Genomic DNA, 20,141 nt, shown 5'->3' on the forward strand with positions numbered 1-20,141 from the left:
AAATGTCACATTTCCTGATGAGGGTGGATTTTTGCTTTTATTTCTTCTGATGTTTCATGGGAACTACCAGGAAACTATAATAAAATTTTCTATTTTGACTCTTGAAACTTGGCCACAGTTAGTTGCAGAATTAACAGGGTCTGCCTGATCACAGCTGCAACATTTCTACAAGGAACAGAACATAATGTGCTTGTAGGAAGACAGGAGCTGATGACTTGATTTAATGAACCCCACTTTGTTACAGCTTTATAAAACTGAAAGCGATGGTTGTAGCCTATTCCTTGTTCCTTCACTACTGCTTTAATAAAAAACTGGTCACGACAAGATCTTGAGATCAAAAGCTTTTTGGGAAAAATGCAGCTTATGTAGGAGACAAGATAAACAAGCTAAACTAATTTTTCTGACGGAACTGTATAATTCTGTTGTCCTTTTAATGCATTTCAAGCTGCAGCTTAAGTAACCAGTTCATTTTGTTTTGGCTTTGGAATCTTTCTGTAGCTTTATGGCAAAATACTCCCACTTGTTCAGTGTTTCTTGTGCAATGGGTAATAACAATTCTTTCGCATAATATATTGGTATGTAGGATAAAGAGCCACAAAAGGTAAGCATCACCAGGAAAACAGTACTATGAAGAAGAAAATGTACTGTGATTCCTATGACTAAGTACAAAAACACCAGCAATAATCAACATCTCCTCTAGGATTTAGAAAGTTACAGATGTTCACATCAAAATTATGACTAGTTAGGTCTCTGTGCCCTTGCAAAAAGAAGTGATTAACCATTTAGTTCTGTCTGTGAAAAATTATAGAGGAATATGGTTTTCACTCTTTTTTAAATCATCTTTATCTAGAACTCCATGTTTTTCCATTCACTCCATTGAATTTGATCCAGAAACTGATGGTAAAGGAGCATGGGCAGAAATCCAATAATACTGTGTTATTTTAAATAGCATATTGGGACTTTGCATTTCCTATATTCCATTGTTAACTTTTCTTTTCCCCTGTGCTTTGCTTCACAATGGAGGTTTCACACATTTTCCAAAGTCCCCTCCTTCCGAGTGCTGGTGTGTGGAGGTGACGGCACCGTTGGCTGGGTCCTTGGTGCACTCGAGGAGATCAGGCACAAGCTGGTGTGCTCAGAGCCCTCAGTTGCCATCTTACCTTTAGGAACAGGTGAGAATCACAGCAAGAACCACTCTTCTGCTGAGAACAGAAACCCTCTGGAAAGTTTTATCTATCTGTCTGACAGAGTACTCAGTTTTGCAGCTGATGTGCTGTGAGATTCAATTCTGGCTAGTGCTGGAGAGTAAACCACTCTATCAGCTTTTCAAGGAAATGTCAGTCGTGCTTTCAGAAAAACACCATCAGGGAAAACAAGCAGCAGGAGTGTTGATGTGTGTGGGTCAATGGGCAGGATTGGGGAGGGCAAAATATCCTCCTCCTGACAATTGCAGGTGCATCAGCCAATGCTGTAAGACAGCAAACTCAGTTGCACCCTGGTGTCTCAACTCCGTAACAAGCTTTTCCACCACTTTTTGTGGAAACGCTCCTGTGTGTCTGTATGCAGTGGTAACCACATGTGCAGACACAACACAGCTTAGATTTATTTTTCTTTCTGCTAGATAATTCTTCCTTCCAAACAAACTAATTCTGTGACTTGATTGGAGCACTGTAGTGCAGTGTGATTTGTAAAACAGGGCTGATGCGCTGCTTATGAAACACGGTCATGTTTTGGTGTTCTTCACTGTTGCCCAGGTAATGATTTGGGGAGGGTCTTGCGCTGGGGAGCTGGCTACAGTGGGGAGGACCCATACTCCATTTTGGTTTCTGTGGATGAGGCGGATGATGTTCTCATGGATCGCTGGACTATCCTTTTGGATGCAGAAGAGCCAGCTGAAGGTGCAGAAAATGGCATTGCGGAACCTGAGCCTCCCAAGGTGAGCTGAGAGCCATTTGGGTGTGATTCTTAGGAACTGTTGTTCTACTGAAAATCACAAAGAGGATGGGTATTAATGTAGTTTAATCTTTTCTTCGCATTTGTCTTTGTGCTTGGGCCTTACTGAGCTGTCTGGACCTAGTGTTTCGGTTTTGGCAGGCCTAGTGGACTGCAGAGCATGTTTTGTAGCTGTTTAGCAAAAAGCACCTGATAGAGGGTTAATGAAAAGATTCACATGGCAATGACATTCCTATTTGCTTCAGCTGGGAAAGAAGTTATTTCTCAAATAAGAAAAGGCTTTGGAAGGAATTCCAAAACACTTTACAAAACACTTGTAAACTGGAGTGTCAACCAAAAAGCACTCCCTTCCCCAAAAGGTACTCTCATCTTTCCTTTCACATTTTAAGAAATTACTAGGAGTTGCTAGCATATACAGGAAGTAAATCCTTCCATCATCTTTCTACTACTCTGTGTCTGTATACATGCCATTTGTTATTTGCTTTTTTTTTTTTTTTTTTTGAGTGAAAGTCATTGTCACTTGGTTCATGAGAGTTTGTTTCTGTTTGGGAAAATAAAAATTTTGTAGATATTGATGTTGATTGTGGATGATGATTTTGGAGCTGTATGTGAATCCTGGTTCTGTCTCTTTTCAGATTAAAAGAAGAAATTGGACCAGGGGCTTGCAAAAAAAGTAGGAAATCATAACAATGGTAGCAATTGTCCAAGATTTTAGTCTGGTCACTGAAAAATCTTAGGTATTATGAGTCAGTTGGAGGATTTAAGATGCTCAGGTTCCAGCTATTTTTCACTTGGTGGAGATGGGGGCTTTTTTTTCCCATGGTGCCTAATCTGCTTTAAGGTGAAGGATGGGAGAGTAAGGCCTAGGATAAAAGAGCTATGGAATGAACTGGCATACAAAGGAAGATTTAATGGAAGAAATAGTTGAAATCTGTAGAAACTTGAGACTGGCATATAGGGAGCTAGTTAAAACTGAGCAGGTGAAGTTCTTCATTCATCTAGTGTAAGCTGGTCACATTCCAAAATAAGTGTGTCTTCACAATGATGTAATATAAATCCATGGTTGATGCCAAAAATAATAGTGGCATTAGTGTTTATCAGCTTGTGAAGTTATTGCATAAAATTGCTTTGAGAGGTTGATTTGGTTTTATTTCTGCATTTGTTTTTATTTCTGCCTTATTATGCTTGTTACTTTTAATTAAGATTAAATTTTGTATTTTCTGATACTTTGGAAATAATGGCTACGCATCTCAACAGTTGTTCATGAAGCTTTAATTTTAGTGCAGTGTTTCTGGAAAATGTTTTCCAGAATCTGTCAAGATGCAAGTGACTTGGAAGAATCATCTGCAAGTCTTGCTTTTGTTGAAAAACCTTGGAACTTCTTCATTTTTCATTTAAAAATGAAAGCAGGAAGTGATACCTTTTTTTTTTTTTCCTTTTTGGTCAGATTGTACAGATGAACAATTACTGTGGTCTTGGCATTGATGCAGAGTTGAGCTTGGACTTTCATCATGCTAGAGAAGAAGAACCAGGGAAATTTAATAGCAGGTAATCCTGGGGAAACCAGGTGTTAAAGGTCAATTCTGTGGTATTGTATTACCTCCAATTTACACTACAACTGATAATCTTAAATGCTACAGGTATCCAGTAATATTTATTGCTTTTGGCAGAGCTGGGACAAGGAGGAATTAAGCTAACCAGGAAGTCATAGACTGTGTTTTGTTGGTTTGGGTTTGGTTTGGGGTTTTTTATCTCTACCAAGAGAGAGCACCAAAGCAGTTTTTGGAAGCCGTGCCATTGTTATTCAGTATTCTTAGTTTGCCAATAAGTGCATTGTTGAGTTCAGTGAAATTTTGAGAGTGAAAATATCTCTTGCTCAATGCCTTTCGCAAGAGTGAAGGCAGTGCTGCTACATAAGCAATAAGCTGTTCAAAAGTACCTCTGTACCTTTTCCAGTTTTACCTAGTGCTATTGCAACACCTGCCTGCTATAAAAAACTCTCTGTATCTCAAGGGAGAATGTTATTAAAAACGTGTTGACAGAGACCTTCCTTCTCTCTGGCATGCACATCAACCAATAATGGGACTTTTTCTTTTTCCCATAATTACTGAAGTTGGTGAGCTAAAGAAATCACATCTGTGTAATTAATCAGTAATTCTTTGTAGAAACTGTTTTTGTTTGCTTCCCCTGTTTGTGATTAAACATCTTCTAAATTGTCTCCTGGTTGCCAGAATTACAGCCAGTTACAACTATGCAGTATTCAAACTGTAACTATTAGAAATATTCTCTGACCAGTTCTGAGCGCAATGATGGGTAATCCAACCTATCTTGTAGTGTTCTGTGTATTGTTACAGGCATTGCTCATGGTGCTTTCCTTAAAAACTAATACAATTGTTGTAAATATAGGTGGTTCCTGGTACCTAAGTTACTATTAGGCACTGGTTTGCATTTTCAATGCACTTGCCTGAAAGCATCACAGGTAGTAAAATCAGGCAAGAAGTTTGTGTGTAGTAGTGTCTGTTCTAGTAGGTGAAACTTTTCTATATGGACTTGTGCAGTTAATATAATGTACAAGTTATGTTCATTCTTACTTCAAAATACAGTCCATGTTTGCAAAGCTGTGGTGCTTCAAAAGATGCATCCTCTTCTTATTGCCAGTGCATTTAAGGGATACACTTTGACAGCTATTGCCCTGTGTGCTTTTCATCCCTGTCACTTCCCAGTGTGCAGCTTCCATAGTGCAGTGGACAATGTCTTGGTATCATTCTTGCAGGGTGACTTGAAAAACTTGTGGGAAAGAAGAGAATTTTTTTTTTCCAAATCTGAAAGGCTATATACTTCTGAAAAGGAAACATTAAATAATGAATTGATACTGAGGAACATTTCTGCAGAAGCCAAAAGTTTGTGCTAACAGTGGTTGACACATGACATTTACCTTTGACTGCCTGTGAAAATGACTGCTAAAAGAGTTGAGTTTATGATTCCTGATGATAAGCAAGTGCACACTCTCGTCAGTAATATTAGCCTTTTTTTTTTTTTAATTATTTCTAGTAAATTAACTAAAAATTATATCTACTTGAATGCAAGATGCAGCTGTTCCTGGCAGGTGAACTGACTACTCTTGAGTGCAGAACAAGAAGTTTTGGGTTGTGGCAACATAAATTGGAGGTAGTACTTGGAAGGAATATGCTTTTCTGAAGCAAGACATTACAATGATAAATGTACCAAAAGCTGTGTGCTCTCTGGCCTCACTCAATAGAGTCTCTTTACATGCTCTGGACATTCAGCTATCAGCTCAAAATGTAGTGATAACATCCCTGCAGGAATTCAATGCTGATCTTGCATTGTGAGGCAGATAAAAATAATAGTGTATATTGTGACAGTGATGGTCTTTGCATTGATGAGGGCCAAACTATATGAGTTTTTTTCACAGTGTAAAATTTTTTAATGACAGGGCATCTGCCTTCATTCATAGAATCACAGAGTGGGTCTTCTGGTCCAACCTCCCTGCTCAAACAGCACCATCCTGGAGCACTTGGCACGGGATTGCATTCCAGATGGCTCTTGAATATCTCCAGCAAGGGCAGACTCCACACCCTCTCTGGACAATCTTTTCCAGTGCTCAGTTACCCACACAGTAAAGAAATTCTTCCTTATGGTCAGGTTGAACTTCTGTGCATCAGTTTCTGCCCATTGCCACTTGTATTTACTTGCTGCCTGGCTCCATCCTCTTGACACTTGTCCTTTGAGATACTTAGGGTTTCCTCTCTTGGGGCTGAAGAGGTCCAACTCCCTCAGCCTTTCCTGGTTAAAGAGATGCTCCAGTACCTTAATCATCTTTGTTGCCCTCTACTGGACCAGGGAGCTCCATGTCTCTCTCTGTACTGAGGAGCCCAGAATGGGACACAAACTGAAGATGTACCTCACTGTGACTGAGCAGAGGGATCAGCTCCCTCGACCTTCAGGTGATGCTTTTCCTAATGCACCCAGGACCCCCAGGTCCTTCTTTGCAGAGCTGCTTTAGATCAGGCTGCTCCCATCCTGTGCTGGTTCATGGGATTATTTCTTCCTTGGTATAGGACTCTCCATTTACTCTTTGCTGAGTTTCAGATAGTTTCTCTCTGCCCATCTCTCCAAACTCTCTGGTCTCTCTGGACGGCTGCAGAGCTGTCTGGGGTATCAACCATTCCTCACAGCTTTGTGTTGCCAGTGAACTTGCTGAGGAGGCATCTGGTTCTTCATCCAAGTTGCTCCCATGAGATCCTGGAGCAGTTTTTAGGATTACACACTACAGAAGAGACTACATCTTGTTTGTACCATCCAAAATGTCAGGAGATTGCTTTGGCTAGCTGTTTCCTAAATGCAAGGTTTGGGAGAATAAATAAATGGTGTCATTTAATGCAAGTTTAGACTTATTTTACAGAGATTTACAACTGTTCTGCAGTTAGGGCACTGTGAAATATTCCTTCAGTTTCTGAAGGCTTCCTTCTTTGTGCAACAAAAATTAATATTTCGTGGGGATATTGCAAGTGTTGTGTTTCCTACTGACATTCCAGTATTTTTCAGTTGTATCCAAATTAGACAAAACTTGTCTTAGCATAGAAACATCTTGCATGGAGCAGAAGTGTATGTTAAATGGTGTTACATGAGGTACCTTTAATTTGCAACTATATTCAACTGTTAGGACATAGGACTAATCATTCCCATGTAATAATTTAAGATGACTGAAAAGTCTCTGTCTGAAGACTTGGCTGTAACCTGCCCTGGTTGTCTTTCCCACTTTATGGTATTTAGACATAATGCTAGAGAGATCTCGGAGAGTTGAATTCCAATGACACCCATGTGCTAGTAGGGTCAAATAATGGAAATTCATGCTTTTTGTTTTAAGGTTGCCCTAAAGGCCATGTATCTAAAGGTTTCTATTATAGAAGAAAGTAGTCTGTGTGTTTAACTAGCTTTTATTTATATTATTCTTAAAATATTTTGCCATTTCTAGGGATGCCATAAAAATCTTCATCTTTTTTATTCTAAAATTAAAGATGCTAGAGCTCTGTCACAAAACCTGTGGAGATTACTAAACCTGTTTTAAATTTCTGTTGAGATTACTAAACCTGTTTTAAATTTCTGCAGCTAAGTGTATTTCAAATTAATTAGGAATGTGCAAAGCAAAGATTTTCAAATGTTTTTTGCCGTAAGTATTATAGCATTGCATGAGAAAACAATTTAAAATGGGTCATGACGACCTCTAACTCTTAATCAAAAATGTAATCTTCCAGCCCAGGAGTTTACATTTCAAAGAGGCATTGTATTCAGGCAATGCTTCAAGAAGGGACAATTTTTCTGTAATAAAATTTCACAATCTGCAAATGCCTCAACAGCAGAATCATCCCTTAAGTAAAGGTATGTAAAGTAGTAGTTCATGGTTTATGCTTTGTTTCTGCCATAAAGTTAGAAGAATTTGAAATGGGTTTTAATTGAAAAACTCTTTAAAAATACCTGCTAGAGGGCAATAGTGGTATGTATACATACAGGGAAGAATGCTACACCTGGTCTTACCTTTTAGTTACAAGATACTTGCCTGCTCCTAGGTTTCACAACAAGGGAGTTTACGTGAAAGTTGGGCTGCAGAAGATAAGTCACACTAGAAACCTTCACAAGGACATAAAGCTGCAAGTGGACCAGCACGAGGTGGAATTACCAAGTATAGAAGGACTCATTTTTATTAATATACCCAGGTAAAAAGAAAAGGAAGGATCCCTTGTGGATGCATGCTGGATTGTGTGTGTAGAATTGTGACTTGGTATTTGAGCATCAAATGTCAAGTGGTTAGGTATCAGGATCAAAGACACTCGACCTGCACACTGACATTTTCTGACATGCTAGGGACTGGGTACCTGAGCAGTTCCTGTGTCTAGTGTCAGGATTTCAAGTGTCAAACACTGCCCAGGTCCTACAGGCAACTGGTCAGTATACAAGGAGTGTGTGATGCCACCTGGGTAGCCATGGAAAACCACAGTTCAGATACTTTTACAGGCCTGTGAGTGCTTCCTTGACACCTGCAGGGAGCTAGAGTAGCTGTTGTGGAAGCTAAATCCACAGGAGATCTGGCTTCCTTAGATATGATGCTAATAGAGGTATCTTTTTTTGTTGGCACAAAACCAGTAGGTAATTAGTCCTGCCACACTATTATTTTTTCAACTACCATCTTGTCTTAAACAACCTTTATCTCTCTGCATTTTGGTCTGAAAATGTTTTATTTAAAAACTTACTTTTGCATCTATTTATATGTGCACATACATTGCACATGTACACACGCGTACACAAATACACATTGCACATGAAAGCTGTGGAGAAGAAAAGATCCCAATTAAGTGATGAGTAGTTCATGTGCCAAAACAATAAGCAAGTGATTTGAGTGGGAAGGGTCAGTACTGCACAAAAAGCAGCATGGTTTAAATTGTCAGAAGCATTTCAGAGGACTGAAGTGCATGAATATTTGCTAACTACAAGTGCTTTTGGCCAGGTATAAGAATGAAATCTTGATAATTGTTTTAGCTTTAGTTTCTCTTCAGTAAGTTCCATGAATGTTGTCAAGACCAGTAAGAGCTCTGTTAAGTTCTTTAGTCTTGAAAATTAAGGATTAGTTTAGCTGTAACCTGTATTTCCCAGCAAACTAAAACTCTATAGAGTTACCTTCTTCCTATTTACATTTTTTCTTTTAAATGGAAACTATTTACTTCACTCCTTTTATGACTAAAATATCTGATAAAAATTTTTCCAGATTTTAGAAAAACAGTTCCTGCTTTTACAATGCAGGAAAACTGCTCCCTCCAGCTCATGGGGAAGCAGAGTGTGTAGCTTTTAGAGCCTGAGGAACCAGCCACCCTTAGCTAACCCTTAGCAGGGCACCAGGGAGCTTGCCTTGGGGCAGACCACAGGCCCACAGGTGGTCACTGGTGTGCTCTCCACACAGCTGGGGCTCTGGAGCTGACCTCTGGGGGTCTGAGAGTGACAACCGCTTTGAGAAACCACGCATCGATGACGGCCTGCTGGAAGTGGTTGGTGTGACTGGTGTCGTTCACATGGTGAGTTGGCATCCCAGTAAGCACAGGAGAAACATACATTTTATGGGAGAGGCTTATTTCAGTAACAAACACTTCATTGCAAGTGCATGGTCCTAAAAATTAAGAGAACTTGTTAAAAAACCATGGGGAAATGCTTCATGACTTAACTAGACTTTGAACCAAGTAGAGAAACGTACATGTGTGCTATATATATGTAATGATATACGTATAGATAGATAGATATAGATATTAAATACAAATATGTATGATGGAATGCACTAGCTTTCTCAGGTATCGTGGTGCCCAAAAGGTTCATGGGATGAAAGCTAGATTTTATTTTAATATTACAAAAACATGCACTCTTCATCTAGTGTATTTGCAAAAGGTCTTGTCATACCTCATCACAATCGTGGTGGAGATTCCATCAAGACAGGTTGCTTTATAATTATCTGCCACAGACTTTCCAACACCTGTCACTGAGAATTTGATACTTGCTGCTCTTGATTTGAATGCTACATCAAGCAAGTGGTATGCCGTTCTGCAAAGAATATTATGACTCAAGCAATTATATTTTAATTCTTTCATGTATTACATATTTTTGCAATGCTCTGCTATTAGTAACACAGTCCTGTGGGATGGTAGGTTATTTTTGTCTTCATATCTTGCCACTATTTTAAAAAAAGTGCTGCTGAAAAAGTATATGTGGTCAGGTAGCTAGAGATAACTAATCCATAAAACCACCAAAATTGGAAAGGTGGGTCCTTAAATTTTGTGGAGCTCAATCATTGCTGTTGGTCAACTTTATTTTGTAATTTTCATCTTCTAAAATACACTAAAGAGTTGTTTTGGTAGACATCCTTAAATCTTTCGTGAAAGTAGAAGCAGCTTTGGAGTATAAAAGTTAACAAACCTGTGCTTTGGGTTTGCGATATTAAGGTTTTTACTCCCGTGTTTGTTTCTTCACACGTTCCCCAAGAGTATGTGTAGCAGTTAGGTTCACTTTGTTTCACTTCTACAGTTAACTCTAAAAGTTAACTGAGCTGTTAAGTTGTAGTTGAGTATGTCTATAACAAGTTCAGCGTGTGCATTATGTATCTCTGTAGCTCTATGGAGCTGAGTTTGGAAAAACTCTCTCTGATTAATAAACTGCTTTTAGACTTTGGCATTTTACATGTGCTGAAGGATCTGTGTATAATTAGGTGTTTTTAGAAGTATTTACTTCTACGTTATGGAGTGGGAAGCCAAAGCAAACAAGACCTCTGTGAGTGTATGCTCCCTGGCCAACCTTTGTGTACAAACAGCTTTGCTTTGGGAGTTGTTTTGCCTCCCGCAGTCTTCAGGGGTATCCAAGTTCTCCTTCCTAGACTAGCTGAAATAATTAATGCTGGGGCAGTAAAGGCATCCTAGTTTTGCCTAAGCAGTTATTTTAGCTAAAACTTAAAATTTCAGGTGAGAATAAAATAATATCCACCTAGTTTAATTGCAGCTAATATTTGTACTTATTGTTAGTTGGAGTGATTGATATCCTGGCTTTTCTTCCCTAACAGGGTCAAGTCCAAGGTGGTTTTCGATCAGGAATCCGCATAGCCCAAGGCTCATATTTCCGTGTAACACTTCTAAAGCCAATTCCAGTTCAAGTTGATGGAGAGCCCTGGATTCAGGCCCCTGGCCAGATTATAATTTCTGCTGCAGGACCAAAGGTACTGAATCTAGGTTTCTCGTAGCAGTTTGACTTTGTTCCAGCACTGGATGTTATTGTATCATCTTGTTTGCCTGTGTTTTGATGCTTAATCCTAAAGAAGCTGTTTAGCACTATGTGGTAACTGACATAGCAATTTCTAAAGAGGATGGTTTGAAGGCTCTCTCCAGTGGCTCAGAGGAGGCTCATGTTTAAAAAAATTGTCCCTGAGCCTAGTGACTCAATTTTTCCTGTGTATTGGGATCTTCAGGTAGTGTTGCTTTTCTTGAAGCAGAGCAGTTATAAAGGCCACAGTAGTAGTTCAGTGTGCAGGGTGGGAATCAGTCTGCTGGAGAAGGGAAGGTCTGTCAGACAGTAGTAGCAAAAGAGAAAAATAAATAAAAGAGGAGCAGGGTCCGGGAAAGAGAGGCTTGAGTAATCAGCGTCTGTTTTTTCTCGATTATCTCAATGTGTACATAAAAGACAGCATCAGCTCCCTAATAATTTACCTTCTCCATTGACTTTGAAATTGTGAAATAAACATTTTGCAGTGGGTGACTGTGGTGTGCATTTGCCAGCTGCCTTAAGGGTGCTTTTTCAACTCACAGACATTTGCTGCTATAGGCGAGCTCAGAGGACATGTAGCTGTACTGGGAGGGCTACCAGAATAATTGCCCTTGCTAACAAGAAATGAGTGAAAGAGAGGGTCATACCTCAAAGTTTCAGAATATGTTTAAACTTCATTCTTTTAATGAGAAGTGGGAAAGAAATGGAAAAAGAGAGAGAGAGAGGGAGCAAACCTAACTTGTCCTTTAGTGAGACATATTTCTTCCTCTTGTAGCAGATTACTGACTAGTTATCTCTATATATGGATATATATATATGTGAGTGTACAGGAATATATATACACACATATACATATGCATAACATATATATGTTTATCTAAAAAAAAAAACAGTAAATCCTATAGCTTTACAAGGATAGGTGCACCAGATGTTTGTGTATTTAAATGTTTTTCCTTTGCAGTTCAGCTTTTTACTTGGTTATTAGGTAATTGCCTTAGATCAACTTATTGATGACTACAGATATTTTAATACTCACCTTCTTAAATTTTTCAAATTTAGGTCCATATGTTAAAAAAATCCAAGCAGAAGCAGAAAAAAACTGGAAGCCTGAAAGAGATGAAAGTGGATAGCCTGACAGTCTCTGAAGGAGGACGCTAAGAGGAGACCTGTGTTCGTGCCTATGGTAGATACCACCCTGGTCCCGTAAAACCGAGTGCAGACAAGTCATGAAGAGTGTTGCCTATGAGCGTGCCTTTCATTACATTTTGGTAGTACTGGGTTCTTCTTTGTCTTTCAAGGATAGTACCTCATTGTCACAAATAACTATTATGCATCACTTGTCTCGTCTGAAATGTTTACTTGGGGTTGCTTTTCTGTAAGCTGTTTCCCAGCCAAATAGAGATTCCAAGATGCTGAGATTTCTGCATTTGCCTTCATGAAAAATCCTGCCCTCTTCCCAGTTCATCCTAAAAGAAAATCATTCCATATATAATTTTTAATTGTTCAGTAACTTAAAATGTTTTTTTTTAATTAATGCTCACAATAGCATCCTAACCAAAAAAAGGCAGAAACATGAGCTGCTAAGAACTCCTTACATTAGTCCAGCTAACAGTTGAAACAGTACAAGTGTAAAGAGAAAAAACACAAAACACAGGAGAGATTATTTCTGTTTAAAGTATCCCAGTACACTGGGAAGAGAGAAGTGCTAGAACAGTTGAGTCAAAATATTTCTGAGTATTTACTTCAACAGTATTTGGACAGCATGAATGAAGGAGAAACAGCCTGTAGAGCAATTTTTCAACTGTAGCTTAGTTTCTCGTTATTCAGCCAAAGCCTGTTTTAAAAGGCATTTGAATTTCATCAGCTACAACTCTCAAAATAAAAAAGAATACCTGGGGCAGTAGTATGTTATACCAATTCTTTTCTATCACTGAAACCAATACCTTTGACACCAGACTTTTTTGTCTTGACTTTACTGGTATTGTTTAATTTTCATTAATTTGGAGTGTTATACAACAGCAAGCTCAAGAATCATCATTAATTAGGTTAAAAGAAGTACCACTTAGTGTTCAATTAAGTAAATTAGCACAGTCATACGTTAGAACTGATACACAGCATAGCTTAGCTGAGGAGCCTTAGCAGATATTGAAGCCTGTAGTGTGCATCTAACATGCTTTAGGCTTCAAATAACTGGGAATGTGAGAGGCATCATGAAAATTCACTTACCTCGTCAGGCTTCTCAAGTCTTTGTGGGAGTTGTTATTAGGCGTGGGTCCAGGGACACAGTGACTGTTCTTTTCTCACTTCAATGAATGTGTGCTCTGCAGAGGCTCTTTTTCAATCAGTTCCTGTGAGGCCAAGACCACTTCTCTGTGCTTACCCATCTGTGGAAGGTGTGGAGATCCAGTACTTTTGCCGTTTCATGCTGGAGACTGGTGCAGCTGTGCTGGTCCTGCCATACACTCTGTATCTGCTATCCATAGCTGTAGTCATGTTCTTCACTCACAGCTCTGCCGTCTCATCTCACTGTGGTTCCCCAGGGACTGAACCTTTTACTTTTGGTCAACATCATACACAAAGGGCTCTGTGAGCTACTTGTGGGCAGGGGTTGGGACCTGCAAGGTTTTGCCACTTGTATGCATCTGTTGCTTGGAGCTGCTTAAGCCACGTTGGCTAGAGCCCACTTAGCCATATGGTGGGCTTACTTGTCCTCTGTTGCACAGTAATAACTGTTTCAGTTGTGGGTGGCATGAATTCATCACTTGAGTGTCAGCCTTAGGAGCATTCCTCTTGCCAGTGTATCTAGCAAAACATCTCTAGCTGCTTCAGGGAACTTAAGTGTAACTCTGAAATACACAAAAGCTGTTTTGTGATGGAGTCAGTTGAGGCAGTTCTTGCTGGGTCTTGTTGATGAGTCTGTACTCTCAGCACTTTGCCAGCTTCAGCAAGAGCTGATCATTACATGTGCTTTCTACTTTCCAGTCATGGTGCAACGAGGGTCTGAATGTCATCTATAGCAACAGAATGATGCAGCTGAAGCTATAAAGAGATAAAAAATAGCTATAGAAAAATGTCAGATGCCTAAAGCTTCTCCTTTCAATCTAGTGATTCCTTCTCCGTTTTCTGGTAGAGATGCAGTTGGAGGAATGACTTTTGTTTTCAGTGAAACCTTTTCTTAATTGTTTAAATTCTGAATTTAAATTTGGGGATGTTCTTCAGGTCCCACAGTGTGGACTACAACTTAATTTTTATTCAAAATGCAAACTGGATTCATGCTATGAAGGAAATAGTTTGGATAGTACAGAGCTAAAAGCCTTATCTTTCTGATCATTAAACACAGGGTTGTCTTCTTTAGAACCTGGACATGAGGGGTCTGCCTCTTCTGGCATCCTGGTTCCAGCTTTACAAGTAGGGAACATGAAGTGTTTTTAGGATGTGCACTCTCTGAATGAAGTTCACAAATTAGAGAGGAGATCTGGAATAGGCTGCTGCTTCATAATTGCCCAGAAAGACAAAGAAACTGCTTTGTATCCTTGGGGCAGCAGAAAGAATGCATGGTCTACTTTCCAGTTGCTGACTCGGTAGTGGAAGCTGGGCTTTTTGTTACAGAAAACCTGCATAAATTTTAAGATTGCTGGTACTGACTGTCTTCTGCAGCCCAAATAAATAACCCCATCTTACTGATTTTCCAGACATATATAATCCTGCAGCATGTAGCTGACGCTGTTTCAAGTTCTTGGCTTGTTAAGGACCTGACTGTCTCTCCTTTTGCTCTGTATCCGTTATCTGAAATAACATTAAATTCATAGGTCACAATATTTTAATCAGAGGGCCCCTTGCTGTGGCATATTCTTCCTGAAGATTTCCTATCCCTGGAACTCAGTACAAGCCTGTTTTGGGATAGCATCATGGTAGCAATGTGACACTGAAGTATGAGTGTAATCTCTTACCAGCTTCCAGAGGGGGTTCTGGCAGAGGACAAGAAGGCTTTGAGTTTTGTTTTTCTTCCCCTTTTTTTCCAGAAACCAACTGCCATATATTTGAGCAGATGAGTGCCACACTGAAATGAAAACATAGCTTAAGAAAAACACACTTGGTATATAAGTCCTCTGTGCATGAAAAGATGAAGCTTAATGTGTTTTGATGACAAAACAGATTCCAGCTGAGGTAGCAAACCCCCTGTAAAACTTTTAAAAGGAGAAACTCACTCATTAACTCCACTATTAAGATGTTCTAGTTTCATGTTCTGTGAAGGACATTATATCAAGAATATACGTATGTGTGTGTGTATTTTTTTCCTCACATTTTCATTGCATATGGTTTCTGAGAAGGCCTAGTATTTTCTTGCATGGCCTGCATGAAGGGAGAGGATAAGACAATTCTTTGCAATTAATACAAAACATTTAGACTTAGCCTTTCCACTGAACATAACAATGCACTATTATTTATGTGACAGTGGGCAGATAGATGTTTCTCCATACTGTTTTGAGTAGTATTGTCTGAGAACCTAGTGGTCACATGGCCAAGTACTTCAAATAATGCAGAAACTAAAGTGTTGGAGAAGAGGTTCTTTCAAGACGGGAGTTAAGTAACATCAGGCACACAGGACCAGGAACTGTAACTGTGGACAGGGAAGAGATGCAGGCTCTTTACTATCCTGAGCACACTCCTTCATCCTCTCTCCACTGCCTTTTTATCTTGCTTATACACCTTGGCAGGCACTAATAGCACAACTAGCATCTCTCCTGCTGAGGTACACTCTCCTGACCTTTTACTAGTGTCCTACTTAGGCACTGCCAGCACTGGGGAGAGAAAGGTCCTGAAAACTCTGGTTCCTTTCAAATACCCCAATGTTGCAGATTAGTGCAGGTGGTCAGTTGATTAAAATCTATTTTGATGAATAAATGCATTACCTCTCCCTTGAATTAGCAGAACCAAAATTCAAAAGCTCATCCCTGAGATACGGGTGCTACTCCAGAAAATTTGCTGCTTTTTTCCCCATGGCTTTACCCTTGATTTGTACAGTTTAAATTGCTGGTGTTTTCACTGCATCGATTTTTAGATGAAATGATTATTTTGCCAAAAGCCTTTTGTTTATATATGTGTACATATGTACGTGCACATTCATGTGTGTACATACACGTGAACACACTCTTTAAGAATACGCCTTATTGTATTTCCTTCCACAGTGCCTAATTATACAGCTTTTGCCCTGTTACAGCATTCTGATAGCACTCACTTCTGGATCTTTCTCTCACTGGTTTTGGACATGAGGCAGGACTTGCACTTTCCAACAAGATGTGATGGCAATATAGTGAAAGCACAACTGTTTTTAGAGTACAGTGTCTGCATTTATGCAGTGTGAGCTCCGCTTGCTGTTTCTAGATTTTAGTCAAGTATCTGTGTGCCTAAAACCAATGGCAATGGCTATTGTAGCATTTTAAAAACTAGGAAGAAGCTGTCACTGCAAGACTTAACTAAGGAACAAAACTAAATTAGCTGTCACAGAAAATTGTTGTAAGTCTTCACAGTTACCCTCTTACAAATAATGTATGGATTTCGTTTCTTTAAAGAGCAAATAATGTACTTGATTTGAAAATCAGCTGTTTCGAATTGCTCAGCATTTATACATGCATGTGATTCTGTAGCAGTCTGTTGGCATATAAACATCATTATCAAATGAAACCTTTTTGTGGGAGGAGAAGGTAAGAGGAGCTGTTGTGACACTTAAAAAGGGCTTACGTTGAAGATGCAGATTTGGTTACATATGTATTTAATAATGTACCAACTGTAGGTATGCTCTGTCTTGCATAGTCCGTATTCCATATTCCAGCACCGGTATTGGGGGCTCATGGGAGCTGTGCACTGGCAGAAGATACTCTTTCAGTCTGCACCCCATAAGTCTTCCTTACCACTTTAAGAGTGACTGTACATCTTCCTCTTTCTGTCAGGCTGCCCTTTGGGCCTAGCTCTGTACCAAAACTGGTAATGAAGGTATGAGCATGTGCTGGTGAATGTGTGTGGAGAGTGGGGAAATGGAGTTCCTGCTCTGAATTTGTTTGGCTTAGATTATTCTTTAATTTCTACTTCAGCTTCTACTTTAGCCATCTAACAGCTGTGCAGCAAATATTTGGCAACTACTGAATTGCCTTGGATTCACCAGTGACAATGTTGCCTCATTTTCAGGCTTTGATCTTGTATGTGTCAGAATATGTATAACTTCATTATACTTTTTGCACTTAACAGAAAATACAGGTTAGGCTTAGGGTATGGCAAAATTGCAATGTTTGTACTTTTTTTGTAAATATGGGGATGATTCTACAGATACAAAAATGCACTTTCAGATAACAATGAGAACAAGTTTGTAGAATACAATTGTTTAGGAGTTTCTCTGACTGCAGTGTTCCTGATACCCATCCATGTCTAACACTGTGTTCTCCTTGAAAGCCTGCTTGGGGATAGAGATGGCTTCTCACATTGCAGAATGTATTTATAGCTGACTGACTGAAAGTTCATGTATGTTTTTGAGCAAATTTGCTGCTATTCTAAGTTTTAGGTTTTACTAGACTGCTTCTGTAATGCATAAAATAATGTTCAAGTTTTATTTATAATGTCAGCATTTACTGATTTGACAGTTGCAGGAGACATCCAGCCCAAAGCCTTCATTCCTTTTGCTATTTAATGATTTTGTTTTGTTGTTGTTATTTTTTTTAGCAGTGTAGGCATTGTATGTGTGGAGTGCAGTGAAATGAATGCAAATTACTAACCTTTACCTGCAGTTAGAGTGGCATTTTCAATGTTTACAGGACAGTGACTATTGATTGTAAACCCATACATGTCCACTGAAACGGTGCACTCTTCCTATGTTTTGGAAGCATTGTTTCTGCTTACCATAGTAACTAATGGAATAGTTGCCTTCTGGTTTTAGAGTCCTGCTTATATTGCTTTGGAGAGATTTGGAGTCCATGGCTTCTCTGCCATGGACTCACAGGACAGAATTTGTACTGATACAAGTGTGTTATATTGAGCATGTTTTCTGAAAGAGTGACTTTATTTTTTGTGAAGATAATTTATGAGAAGGTTTTATAGCAGATCAGTGCTGAAAAAGTTGAAGTCTTGAAATAACATTTGTAGACATTAAAGATCTATCCCAAAGCACAGTATTTTTTAATAGGGCAGTGTTACTGATGTAGTTATCCCTCTGAGCTCTCCTGGCAGCATACCCATTTAGCACGTCACTCTGCACTGGTCAAGTGTGTTATTTAGAGGACAGCCTGATTTCAGAAGATATGGCTTAATTTATATTGTGCATATCCCCTATTACACCTCTGGCAGCAACTCCCAATATAAACATCAATCATACAAGGCAGAGCTTCTTCCCCATAGAGATCACTTCAGGTTGAAGAGCAGAGAGCCTGCCCTTGTGTTTCACTGCAGAAAGGTTACAAGTCTGGTGACTGTCTGGCACTTAGAGTACTCTCACCATCAGAATGTGCCCACACAAGCTCTTTTGCTTTCTGAAGGCAGGCAGGCACAAATCAAGAGTGCCCGAGTCAGACTGTTAACACCTTGTCTCACCATGGCATCCATTTCTTAGTGCTGCTTATCTTGTCAAATTGGGTAGCAAGAGGTGCTTGAAGTATTACTGAGTATTTATTGTGTAATTTTGGGTGCTTATAAAGCCTTCACTGCTATTTTAAAGCAAAATTTGGGGATCTGTAGCATAGCAATAGCTGTATAACTCTAGCATTCCAAACATGCCCAAAGCAAGTTATCCTTGTGATAGTTTAGTTAGCAATGGTGTAGCTAGCAGCAATTTGTATCTTGAAGCTACAAGTTCTGAATATTGGAAGACAACATCTCTGCTTTGAATGCAAAGCATTAGTGTTTATAATTCACTATAGATTTCAGCATCTCTCCTACTTACAAATGACTGATGACATCTTAATTCTTCTCGAACTATAACGTAACTATCGCTTAAGTAACTGTCTTTCACCTCTGGTTATTTAAATCATCCAATTTACACAGTTGTATGAATGCTGTTTTATTATTAAGATACTCTTAAGATGTCTCATAGCATTTCTTGTGAATGTTCTGATACTTCAGTAATATAATTCTGACCCAATAAACTAATGTAATCTGACAAGTTATTGTCTAGTGCTTATTCTTTATGCACCTGCCTAATTCTCAGAAAAAAAAAAAAAAAGCCTAAGTATAAGCATTAAAGTGGTTAAAAGTGGTTTCCACACTCTGTGCCTCAAACCAGTAATGCATTGTCACACATTTACTTGTGGATTGGTCTCAAAAACTAGCTTTTAATGATGTAAATTGTTTCTCAATGTCTGCCTTGCAAATGAGACATGTCACTATATTGTGGTAACTTGTCTGCAAACAGCATACCTAGTGTACTAACAGATTTTTTAAAAAGTAATTTATAAAAGATTGAGTTTTCTCTTATATTTGAACTTCTGTTCATCCTTGGGTTCTGTTCTTAATACAATTCTGTGTATATTTTGCAATACGTGTTTTGTGTTTGACTGTACATTTTGCACCAAAATGAAATATTGTATTCTAAGTATTATTTACAAGTTCCAGAGATCTGTAACTAGAATTTGCTGTGAAAAATACAACATCTCTTCTACCCTGGATGCTTGTGGAGTAGTTATGCTTTAAAAATAGTGGAATACCCTTCTGCAGAAGCAAACATACTTTATCTCAGCTGAGCACTGCTTTTATAGGAATTCTGTAGCCTTGCTGTTTGAGATTGGGTCATGCCCTGTGAAACGGTGGCTGTGTTCTAACTGTGTGATTTCATATGTCTTCATTTGTGAGATGACATCTAAGTTTGACCCCTGTAACATTCAAGCATCTTTCTGTGGATAGCACTGTAATTGGTAAAGTATTTCTGTGATAGCACCATCACAGTGTGTTACGCATTTCTGGTGTTTTGAGTTACTTGAATGATGATCCAGATTTTCCAAGGTATTTTTGTACACTTCCTTGCCTTGTTTTCACTTCTCAGAAACACATGACCGGGTATTTTCAGGCTGTGGGTAAGCACATACACTTGTGCTTGGCTCAGGTGAGCAGTGGTGGATCTGGCCTGCACAACTCAAAGGCTAGACCTCATGGACCTTGGCTAGGAGGGACTCAGCTGGAACAAACAGAAGGGCTGTCAGTGAGCCAGGCCCAGGTGGAAACTGTCCCACTGTGGGTGGACAGCTCACCCCTCCTGGCAGTTAAGGTCTGCCTTTCATGGCTGCGGGGGTGTCCGTCAGCTGGACTCCTCCGCTTGGGACGTCCCTGCTGCACTAACCTTGCCTCTGGCAGTGAGCAATTGGTGTTCTCCCTGCTCTGTTCAACAACTGCAGAACTGAGGA

At 39.3% G+C, this 20,141-nt stretch overlaps 1 protein-coding gene across 1 annotated transcript in view; it reads left to right on the top strand.

Moving 5' to 3' along the window:
• Nucleotides 1-19,407, top strand: part of DGKQ (diacylglycerol kinase theta) — an 88,730-nt gene extending 69,323 nt beyond the window's left edge. Inside the window, exons 18-24 of the mRNA XM_015652211.2 lie at nucleotides 1,024-1,172; nucleotides 1,755-1,936; nucleotides 3,401-3,501; nucleotides 7,542-7,688; nucleotides 8,927-9,038; nucleotides 10,565-10,717; nucleotides 11,821-19,407. Of these exons, the coding sequence (XP_015507697.1) occupies nucleotides 1,024-1,172; nucleotides 1,755-1,936; nucleotides 3,401-3,501; nucleotides 7,542-7,688; nucleotides 8,927-9,038; nucleotides 10,565-10,717; nucleotides 11,821-11,919 (943 nt within the window). The 3' untranslated portion in view covers nucleotides 11,920-19,407. The remainder of the gene's footprint in view (nucleotides 1-1,023; nucleotides 1,173-1,754; nucleotides 1,937-3,400; nucleotides 3,502-7,541; nucleotides 7,689-8,926; nucleotides 9,039-10,564; nucleotides 10,718-11,820) is intronic.
• Nucleotides 19,408-20,141: the final 734 nt, after the last annotated feature.

This window comes from Parus major, chromosome Z (assembly GCF_001522545.3).
Source record: "Parus major isolate Abel chromosome Z, Parus_major1.1, whole genome shotgun sequence".
In the NCBI taxonomy this organism is placed as follows: domain Eukaryota; kingdom Metazoa; phylum Chordata; class Aves; order Passeriformes; family Paridae; genus Parus; species Parus major.